Source organism: Bactrocera dorsalis, chromosome 5 (assembly GCF_023373825.1).
Source record: "Bactrocera dorsalis isolate Fly_Bdor chromosome 5, ASM2337382v1, whole genome shotgun sequence".
NCBI classification, from domain to species: domain Eukaryota; kingdom Metazoa; phylum Arthropoda; class Insecta; order Diptera; family Tephritidae; genus Bactrocera; species Bactrocera dorsalis.
This window is the reverse complement of record NC_064307.1, coordinates 49,774,726-49,785,925: the sequence shown is the minus strand read 5'-3', so window position 1 is coordinate 49,785,925 and position 11,200 is coordinate 49,774,726. Positions and strand designations below refer to the sequence as shown.

Here is an 11,200-nt window from a genome sequence, read left to right as displayed (position 1 = left end):
TTTATAGGTTTTCGGTTTTCGCCATTTTGTGGGCGTGGCAGTGAGCCGATTTTGCCCATCTTGAAACTTAACCTTCTTATGGAGCCAAGAAATACGTGTACCAAGTTTCATCATGATATCTCAATTTTTACTCAAGTTACAGCTTGCACGGACGGACAGACAGACATCCGGATTTCAACTCTACTCGTCACCCTGATCACTTTGGTATATATAACCCTATATCTAACTCTTTTAGTTTTAGGACTTACAAACAACCGTTATGTGAACAAAACTATAATACTCTCCTTAGCAACTTTGTTGCGAGAGTCTAAAAATATATATGTACATATACATACATATATACTTTATAATGCTTTTCGTTCCTCCCGAAAATGGACATTCTTACTTTTAAACAATACTATGTACAATACCAATATTACGACTGCATTGAAGACATAGCGACTACTGTTATGTTATGTACAGATTATAAAAGTATGCATTGATTACTGTATATATGTATTGTATTTTCAATCATTAAGAAAATAATCTTTAAAACTATTTTTATAATATGCAGCAAGTTCTATTAGAGGGTAGAAGATATCAGTTCAGTGAGACGCGCGAGTTCACATCGGTCGGTTGTACACTATCGCATTTGTTCAAAATGTTTTGGCATTTGGAGGGATTTTCCCCACTCTCGAGTGTGATCATATCATTAGTCCTTTTGTTATCCTTGTGCAGTGCGCAACACTGGCCTTACGATGACTACGATATTCAAGGCGGTGAAGTTGAGATCGAAAACGAAGCCCCAAACAACAACCGCTTATACAGTAATCCAGCTGGTACGGTGATACAGCAAATTCCTAAATTCGGATTTCAACCTGCCCGTCCGGATGAGTTGGTTGTACCCGGTTTAGGGACGGTTCGCGGAAAAGTTGGCTACAAGAATATAAGTGGCAGACCAATAAATTCTTATTTGGGCTTAAAATATGGAGTAGTTCGTCCTGGTTTGGGCAGGTTTCAAGTAAGCTATAAATGACGATTTAAGTATTGTATATTTTTACTGCATTCAATATTGAATATGAAGTTTTGGTTAAAAAAAAGTGTTAATAGTCATTTTTGAAATAAATAAAAATAGTGTTTTTTAACCAAGCAAAAACAGAAAATAACTCAAGAGTAACAACAAACAGGAAAAATGTTAACTACGGCTCCACCTTTTTGTTCGTCAAGAGAGGACTTTACCTTTTAATTGCCTACTCAGTCCGAAGTAGCACGTAGCTGCGTTGAATTTTGAGGCTAACATTGTTGTTGCTGTTAATTATGATTGTTAACGGTGCGTTGTTGAAAATAATGACATCCATATCATCGGCGTTCGTCAGCAGCTATACACTCTTATAGAAGATGGTATCTTCTCTATTTAGTTCTGCAGCTCGAATTATGTTTTCCAGAAGTGGGTTGAAGAAGCCACATGGAAGGGAGTCGCCTTGTCTGAAACCTCGTTTGGTATCGAACGACTCGGAGAGATCCTTCCCGATCCAGACGAAGCTTTTGTTATTACTCAACGTCAGTTTACACAGCCGTATTAGCTTTGCGGGGATACCAAATTCAGACATCGCAGTTTAAAGGCAGCTCCTTTTTGTGCTCTCAGAGAGCACGAGTGCAAGCCGAGTATAAAATCGTTCGAGCGTATGCTGTGATTGCAGCTTTTCGACGTCGAACCTTCCTTGTGTTCTTGACGCTAAAACACAGGAGACGTGTCTTCCGTCTATCACAACATGATTGATCTGGTTGGTGGCTTTTCGATCAGAAGACAGCCAGGTAACTTAGAGAATTTTCGTATGTTGGAATCTACTACTACAGATAACAATATTTCGGGCCCCGGCAGAGTTAATCAGCCTCAACTCATTTGGAAATGTTTTAACATGGAGGCTGAATTTACCGACCGTTGTGCCAGAGATACCTTCTTTGCCACGATCAAACACGATTTTGACATTGTGTTGAGGGCAGCTCTAATAACTTTTACATAACTTCAGTGATATGTTAAAGAACTTCGCTTTGATGCGGATTGTGGCTAGACGTTCATCCAGGATTCGGCGACGCAGTCTCTCTCCCACCACGAATACCACACTGAATTTGTTCTCCTTTATATGGGCACTGTATTAAATGTCAAAAGGACCTACTCGTCATCATACTCATTGCACTTCTCGGACGGTGCCGATGTCAGCCTTTATTTTTACGAGGACATCAATTAGCTGGACAGCAGCACCTTCCCAATTAAGGGACAGGACATTCCAGGTGCATGCCTTTAAATCGTACTCCGTTTGCCATGGTCGTCATCGAAAGGGGTCTCTCGACAGAAGCTGTTTTTTAGTTTTCAGTGAGGGTGTTTTTTACATGGCGAGTCCCAAATCCAGCGCACAACCCTGGTTCACCTTCTCACTTTAGCTCTCTTTCAAACGAATGTTTTTTAGCTACACAGAGTATACTTGGTCTAACACCGGAGGTCTTGAGCTGCTTGAACCATATGTAAAAACATTCGTGTTTGTCACAATATTAATTATCAGGAAGACGAGACGAGTTAAACGACGACCAACTGTCTGTCCGACCATCTATATGCAAGTGCAAGTTATAACTTGAGTATAAATTGAGATATCGTAAACGGGTTCCTTAGCAAAAAAAAGGAACAGTTCCTAGATGGGCATAATTGGACCACTACCACGCTTCCAAACCTCTGTTAGAAACAGCTAAATGTGCGATAAAGCAATATCTAAATACGCCAGAGATATAAAATTTTTCACCCGAGATGGCATGAGGGGGCTTTATTAAGGGCCGGCGTAAAAATTTATATTCACCGATTAAGCAAAATGTACGCGTTTTATTTTAAATCCTTACTTAAGACTAATGAAGTCCATTCCTTTCGTATATTAATATGATGTCTGTTAAATTATTAAAAATACTATTATTTCAGTGTTATATCGTTGCATCATAATCTACCAAATATGTCTATTGATATAATATATAAAGTTATATAAATACCAAATTACAAACTATATGCTAAAATTTACTTACTATACTTCAATAAATAATCGTTAGCTAGTTTTTCAGACTTCTTTTTTCTATAATTTTAACTAATTTTCGAGAACGTAGGACCTTTAGGAGGTACTGGTACTCATTCTGTCGAAAAATTTTCATTGTGCCTACAATTTTGTTTCCAGATGGGGGTTACAACTTAGGGATTAGCGCCCCCGATTTAAATTTTTTTTTAATTTTATGCGATTAATTTTTGCATTCAAATGAAATAATTGGATTCTTAGGTTTCAAACATACCAATCTGAGTGTGCTAAATATTATCATATCAGTTTTATTTCTGTCGGTGGATAAAGAAAACTTATTTTGTTTCTTAGCGAGCCACTATTTATAAATACTACAATAATGAGCAAATTGACGCAACACAAGTGGCGCCACATTGTCCACAGTTTCCTGATTTGATGACCATAATAGAATCGGAAGCGCGCCGTGAAAATGTTGACGATTGCCTTTCACTAAATATTCATGTACCATCATATGCAAATCGACCTCAGCAAAGAACTCGACTTTTGCCTGTGATGGTATTTGTCCATGGGGAAATGCTATTCGATGGAGGAGCTGAAGAAGGTCAACCAGATTATTTCATGGAAAAAGATGTTGTCTTGATATCAATAAATTACCGTCTTGCACCATTTGGCTTCCTTACAACACTCACAAATGAAATGCCCGGAAATGTAGCTCTCGCTGACATACAGTTAGCACTAGAATGGATTCAACAATACATACGTGCTTTCGGAGGTGATCCACTGCAGGTGACTCTATTCGGTCAGGCGGGTGGAGCAACTTTAGTACACGCATTAAGTTTAAGTGGCAAGGTTAATATTACATTTGATATATAATTACAGATCGGATACATATAATATACACAAATTTCTTATTTAGGCACAAGGTCTATTTCACAGATTAATTCTACAGTCAGGTACTGCCTTGAACCCATTGTTTTTGGAACAAGATGCTCTATCCATAGCTCGCAGTTTTGCTAATTTGGCTCGTTGTCCGCGAACAAGCGCCCAAGAAATACAAAATCTTCATAATTGTTTTGAACGTTTAAGCACCACAGAAATTCTAAAAACCATGAAGCGGCATTATGTATGTATGAGTACTATAATTATCAACTATTTCATCTCGTTAACAAATACTTATTTTATTTTATAATATATATGTAGGTGGAAAACGAACCCCGTGGTTTGCATTTCATGGGAGGCTTCAAACTAAGTGTAGGAGATACCCTTGGATATCTGCCCGCCCATCCTGCGGCTTTGGTCTCCAATCGTACATTTCCAATAATAATTGGAATGGCCAAAGATGCTGGATCTTTTATTTTGACTAGTATTTAAATAAACATTAAACGATTTATGGGATTTAAGCTTTTCCGTTTTTTCAGGTTTTTATGATGAATTATCTCGCTTGCGTTCAAATAACGTTTCCGACTATATCAATGTTGTGTTGAAACACACAGCACTGCCGCGAGATTATTTAGTCTGGAAGAATTTGGCATTACGTGAAATTTTTAATGAAGAGGAAATACGTAATCCCACTTTACATGCTTTGATCCCAGGATTATTAGAGGTATTTATTTCCTTATTATTACTTGTACATGTAAACATTAAAAAAATTTATTTATTTTTTAGCTTACTAATTTAATTTTATACCGTGGTCCAATAATTGATACGATTAGATTCACTTACAAGAAAGCTCCAACATATTTATATTCTTTCGATTACCGAGGTGAATACCATCGTTTTGGTCATTTGAAAAACCCACTCCCATTTGAAACTGACGCTACACTTAGCGATGATAACATTTATCTCTTCCCATACCCGAAAGAAGTGAGCATTTTAAATGCAAAAGACCGCGCTTTATCACGCGAATTCGTTACCATGTGGACCAACTTTGCTACATATGGTGTTCCTAATAATCTCGAAGGCGTTTGGCCCAATGTCACTAATGGGATAGGTCCATTTTTGAGAATTGTCAATTTTAAAGCTTCAACGTTGGAATTGGATTATCATTTTGGAGATGGAATTCCAGTACCAAATTTATATCCTGAGTACTTTACAAACACAACAGCGACAACCACAACAACCACTACACCAAGACCCTATTTAAATCATCCTTCTTATACGACTTATTATCAACAATATAACTCAAATTATAGGCAAAGCTATCAGCAGCCAGACAATTATCATTATAGACCACGTACAAATGTACTAAATGGAAGGAACCAGTCGCAACTCTATGGACGTGAAAGCCAATATTATTCTTAAGTTTCAAATGTAATTGTATGTCCTGAACGTACGTATACGAAGAAAAAAGGCTAAATACGAGTAGAAATATACGGATATGCAGATGGTTCAAAAAATTAAAAAAAAAATTTCAAGGCAAATTCAGTATTATTTATTAGACCAAATACTTTTTATTAACCAAATACTTTCCTATGTTAGAACTTAAATTTTGGAATTCGGAACTACTCAAAATTATGGAATAATTTATATTCTCAAAAAAAAAATATGAAAGTAAGTAAGAAGAAACAACTAGGAAAGGGCTAAATTCGTGTGCAATCCACCATTTTATACTCTTGCAACTTGCAAGAGTCAAAGTCAGGGTAATACCTTCAGATGTAGGAATACAAAAAAGTATACATATATATACATATGTATACTATATATAACTCATACACTGACCGACAAATTCAGCATACGGTTTGTTAAAAAAACGAAAATCATTATAGGTAGTATGTGGGAGTTGGTAGTATTCACCCGATTTTATCTATTAACTATTATGCTCGCAAATCCATGGAGACTCAGGGAAGTATTGATCCCATTCAACCCATTTTGATAGACAGAGTTGCTATTGTCAGTAAAAGAGGATATCTGAATTTCAATTGTATATCTCACACTTTGACCAATATTTTCTGTCAAAAGTCAACTATAGATACTGGGGTCCACATATTCGGTACCTAGGGGCTTGAACAGTTTTAGTTGTATTTGGACGATTTTTAGTAATAATGGAATTATTAGTGCAAAATTGTATCCATAATATTAATTATTTCTTTATTTGTGAAAGAATCAAATGGAATGTAAAATTGTCTTATGAGGGAAGTAGGCGTGTTTGCAGTCTGATTTCGCCCATTTTAACTATAACATAGGAATATGATGAAAAGAATGATACGTACTGATTATTTTTTTATATGATAGAAATAAAGTTTACGGGAATTTTTTTTTTTCATTTTTGAAAATTTGACAATTTTTTTTAAATAAATAAAAAAAAATCGACCCACTCCGGGATTAGCAAGGATAGTTGTCAAATTAATTGAAGTTTTTTTTTTTGAGAAAAAAAAAAATAAAATGGCGAACTTTTAAAAAATTACGATTTTACTTAAAAATCCGATTATTTTATATAATTGATCGTGTTAAATTTTTTTCGTGTATTTTTTCGAAAAGTTCATTCAAAAACAAAAATTTAAAAAAAAGGTCCCCAAAAGTCAATTTCTACAAAAGTTATGGCTATTTGAAAATAAAAAAGCCATTTTTTTGAAAAATTCATAACTTTTTTGAAGTTGGACCAAAAATTTTGAAAAAATGTTATTCAAAGGGTAAAAAAGGATGGATAAGTTTCAGCAAAATCTAAAGGGGTCGGGTTTGAAAGTGGTCGATTTGGTATGGAATACCCCATATATAACCCTATATCTATCTCAATTAATTTTAGTTAATATGTACAGCCGTTGGGTGAGCAAAACTATTATACTTTGTAGCAACATTTTGCATAAGTATAAAAGAGGAAAAAGTATGTTGCGGGAAGCCTAAGACCAATATTTTAGATTTCTTACCAATATTGTCGCGGTTAAACTATCTCAGCCGTCGCGATCTCTATTTAACGCTCTTTCTTTCCAAATATTTCGATAATTTCGTGATCTATCGATTTGTATTGCAATTATATTATCATTACTGTTCATATAATCAAGGTATGTATGTACATACCTATTTCAAAAATATTTATTTCTATGCATACTATATATGAAAGTTACAATTTCAGTTCATTTTTTTTGTGAAGTAAATGTATATATTTTAGATACTATATAGGGTTTTAAATTATATAAAATTCGACAAATAAATATATAAAAGTCAATATCACAAATTAAGCACGTATTTTCGATGAGTATATGCCCTTCACCAAAGATTTTTTACCATTTAGTTTCCTCCGCCTATTACGTTTCATTTGTTGCCGGCTTTTGGAACGATTATTTCGTAGGTAATAAATTTCTCTGATTAAACTGTGACCATTTTCTTCGTCTATTAACGTTGCTGAGAATTCTTTAAAGTAATTTCCGTTAACTGTTAAGGTATCATCTATTTTCATATATGGACCATATAAAGTGGTCATTGGTGGCCAGTATCCCGCACGCACATCACTAAAAGGATTTCCGTTAATCACAAATGAAGTCCACAAGTCCACCATACGCTTGGCCATTGTCCTATCGGGGGGACTCAAATTGGCAACATGTTGTGGGTACGGAAAAAGATAGAGTGCCTCATCTGTTAAAGACACACCCGCTTTGAAAGGACTCTGCATGTTTGTCTCCTCATCTAAATCGCGATATCGATTAAATTCACCCATGTAATCAAAAGAATAGAGGAATGTATTTTCAGGAACATGTTTATTATTCATGTTGAGAGCTAATAGTACTGGTAGTTTATGCATTAAGGTTCCACCAACCTGAAAAATAATTATTGAAGAAAATTATGAAATTGTTACCTTATTCTTATAAATAACTTGAAATTTGTGGCTTACGTCAATTAAACGGGGTATAAGTGTGCCGAATGTACCGTTTTCCATTAATTTTCTGTTGAAAAAGTCATGTGTGACGAAGCTCGTCAACAACATCGTTTTGTCAGTACCAACCACTTGTCGAACGATATGATCAATATAATCATATGTGTTATAATCATCGTCTGGTATGACACCCTCGAAATCGTTTTCGACGATTTCTAAAATTTTCATAAAGCATAAGCGAAGAATCCTTGAAATATTTCAATTACTCACCATTCAAAACTCTTGATCCAACATTTTTTGGACAACCACCCATTGCTGGATAAGAAAAGTTCGAATTCAATATAAGTTCATAAGGATGTACGGGCAAGACACCACTTGGTCCACCAATTGTAAATTGGATTCCACCAGTATAACCCACTCCCAAATCAGATTTTTCGAGCTTCATTCAATAAATATTTATCATATAACACATACGTACATACCCATCCGCTAAGCAACAATACTTACAGCGTGCGCCATAAATGCAGTGAGCAATTCTAGCGGTGACAAATCCATCAAACATTCATTTAAATCCCGCACCGTCTTCATTTTGCATTCGGCCTTTTCAGCAATCTCCTGTGCAAGCTGGCGCGGGTTACCTTCCAAAAATATTGGCATCAGTGCGGATCCGGAATGATAGATTACCTGGTGAAAGAGGCCCTTTTGTACCTGTAAGTTTGTGGGAAAAAGACAGTTATTATTGCTTTAATTCCTTCTTTGTGGGAAACTGGTGCTCACTATTGGGGAAATAGCTAGTAAATGTGCAATAGCTGCACCGCCTACTTGACCCGCTAGCGTCACATGATTCTCATCACCACCAAAATATTGTATAAAGTGTTTGACGAATTGTAATGCCAAATATATATCAAGTACTCCCGCATTTCCAGGTATTTCATCTGTCTTTGTTGATAGGAAACCAAATGGGCCCAGCCGATATTGCGGTGTCACCAATACAATATCCTTTTCTAACAAATAATCCGGCGGTGCTTCAGAATTACTGCCCTCATACAAATACTCTCCATGTATATACACTAAAACGGGATAACGACCCGTGGTGTTGGGCGTGGTTATCGTTAATGTGAGACAGTCTTCGATGTCCAATACGTCATCCAGTCTCTTTAAAGATTCCATTGAGACAACCGATGGACAACCGATTTTCTCTGCTGTTGCATCCATGATATCATCCCATGGTTCTACAGGGCGCGGAGGCTGCCAAGTAATTTTAGATTAAGACAAAGAAATATGGATTCATCTTTCAAACAGTGAAATTAATAAAGAAATATAGCATCTAGCATGTTGACTTCCAATGTTAACCACTTTTGTTTTATATCTTTTAACCTGTTTCGAATATTTATTAAATGGCTTAAGTCTTTTACAAAACACATACACATAGTAGATATATGCTTCGTATATACATATGTATGCATAAATGTATTTTACAAAGTTATTTACGCTTCATTATCTTTCAGGTCGAGAACGTTTTATCAGAACTTTGATAATAGTTTTTTACAAGTCAGTATGAATTTCACCTATTCGTTATATACTATATGTGAATTTATACCCTGAACAGAGTATATTAAGTTTGGCGATAAGTTGGTAACAACCAGAAGGAATCGCCGGAAACCCTGTAAAGTATATAAATGATCAGCGTGACGTGCTGAGGCGATTTAGCCATATAAGTCGGGTACATCCGAAGTAGGCCCTCAGTTTTTAGATTTCGAACTGAAATTTCGCTTATGTCCTTTTCTCCCCAAAGATGATATAGCCGCCATACAAACTGATTGATCAAAGTCTACTCTTTGTATGACAAATTTCTTTATTTGACAAGATATCTTAACAAAATTTAGAATTGATTATTTTCTAAGATAACGCTCTAACCTCCGAACTATTTATTCAGATTGGACTGCTTTGGCATATAATTGTCAAGCAAATTGGCCAATCAAAAGCAAGCCTTTGTAAGAAAACTCTTTTTATTTAACAATATACCTTCTACTAATTTGACACAGATTATTGTCCAACACAATGCTATTCGAATTTTTTTTCAGATCGGACCACGATAGCAAATAGTTCGCATTCAAATTGACCGTTCAAAATTAACGGCATGGCTAGAAAGAGCTAGCAAAACAATTTTCCTTGCATACAAACCGTTGGCTGGTTAGGTTTTCAGATTTAGTTATATACGTATATATGTATGTATGTATAGTTGCTCTAAGAAATACACATGAGAAGGATATTACGTATTTTCGTAGTTTACGTAAAAAAATATATATAAAATATATGTATATATCTTTAAATATTTTATGTTGTTATTAAATATTACTGCAGGCGATAATTTTTGTTGTACGAAAGTTCACGAAGAAAAGTCCTTCGCAGGTGCATGCTAGAATCACTTTTTTTTGCAAATTACATGCCTTTTACTCTATTAATTTAAATCTTCAGATGTTGTATAAAGTCACACCTTAAACCTATATTTTCCTGTAGGAGCTTCCGCATATTTGAGATCCACAAACTGTAATACTTCTCTTTTCGACCACGCTGTCTCTATAACTTTTCCTTGAATGGAGCCCAATTTGGGTAAATCTATGACAGTATCATCGTCATCGAATTGGGCCCGGACGAAATGGATTAAAACAAATATAGTTAGAAATAATTTTAAACACCGTGGTGAACGGATGATGTGAAAATAATACAGTTTCTCAAACATATTTTAAAACTTCGTATTAAAGAAACCCTGAAGAAAAAACACTTGGGTTCAAATATGTTGTGTATATGCCGCACATAGATTTTTAATTAATTGAAATTCGAATGAACACAATAAAACATTTTAACAAAGCTGCCACAGCTGTCAAACTGAGACTCTTCTTAAATTTTAAAGAATATACCGCGCAGCTCTGAGCCGTTCTTTAGACTGGTTGTTGAATAAACTGAAGACAGGAAAGCGACTATAGCTGGTGAAAGACATGAGAAATTGTTATTCGCAAAAATAACAACAATGCTAAATTATGCATAGTGACACAAAAATCCGATTTCTCTTCAGCTTAATGAGTGTTCTAGCGGTATAATCAAAAAGGTAAAAACTAAAACAAAACAAGAAAATCACACATAGTTTATGGGAGGAATTTGAAAATGAATTAAGGTTATTAATTATTCTTCTTTGTATAAATATATATGTATATATTTATAGAGATATACCTATACACACACATTATACATGTGTTAATATTTAAGTTGAGATATTTTTGACATCCCTTTCTCCCAACAGTAGCTGCATAAATTTCTCAGATTTACAAAGCCATATAAGAAGTAAAAGTTAAAATAATAATGC

General features: G+C 35.1%; 2 protein-coding genes across 2 annotated transcripts; one reads left to right on the top strand and one right to left on the bottom strand.

Moving 5' to 3' along the window:
- The first annotated feature begins 533 nt into the window (after positions 1-533).
- On the top strand, positions 534-5,366 carry LOC105223442 (glutactin). Its single transcript, XM_011201174.4, has 6 exons — positions 534-1,000; positions 3,381-3,878; positions 3,946-4,152; positions 4,230-4,392; positions 4,448-4,632; positions 4,695-5,366. The coding sequence occupies exons 1-6, from the start codon at positions 548-550 to the stop codon at positions 5,328-5,330; spliced, it is 2,142 nt and encodes a 713-aa protein (XP_011199476.3). The 5' UTR covers positions 534-547; the 3' UTR covers positions 5,331-5,366.
- Positions 5,367-7,012: 1,646 nt separating this feature from the next.
- LOC105223443 (glutactin) lies at positions 7,013-10,785 on the bottom strand. Its single transcript, XM_011201175.4, has 6 exons — positions 10,334-10,785; positions 8,614-9,084; positions 8,344-8,544; positions 8,107-8,275; positions 7,855-8,051; positions 7,013-7,779 (listed from the first exon to the last, which is right to left on the bottom strand). The coding sequence occupies exons 1-6, from the start codon at positions 10,577-10,579 to the stop codon at positions 7,201-7,203; spliced, it is 1,863 nt and encodes a 620-aa protein (XP_011199477.2). The 5' UTR covers positions 10,580-10,785; the 3' UTR covers positions 7,013-7,200.
- Positions 10,786-11,200: the final 415 nt, after the last annotated feature.

Excerpts from the sequence above, each read along its gene's own strand:
- LOC105223443 (XM_011201175.4), bottom strand. The coding sequence starts at position 10,579 with ATGTTTGAGAAACTGTATTATTTTCACATCATCCGTTCACCACGGTGT. Across the intron at positions 9,085-10,333 it reads CAGGAAAATATAGGTTTAAG|CCTCCGCGCCCTGTAGAACC; the intron begins GTGTGACTTTAT and ends ATTACTTGGCAG. Across the intron at positions 7,780-7,854 it reads TTATACCCCGTTTAATTGAC|GTTGGTGGAACCTTAATGCA; the intron begins GTAAGCCACAAA and ends ATTATTTTTCAG.
- LOC105223442 (XM_011201174.4), top strand. The coding sequence starts at position 548 with ATGCAGCAAGTTCTATTAGAGGGTAGAAGATATCAGTTCAGTGAGACG. Across the intron at positions 3,879-3,945 it reads CATTAAGTTTAAGTGGCAAG|GCACAAGGTCTATTTCACAG; the intron begins GTTAATATTACA and ends TTTCTTATTTAG. Across the intron at positions 4,393-4,447 it reads TGGATCTTTTATTTTGACTA|GTTTTTATGATGAATTATCT; the intron begins GTATTTAAATAA and ends CCGTTTTTTCAG.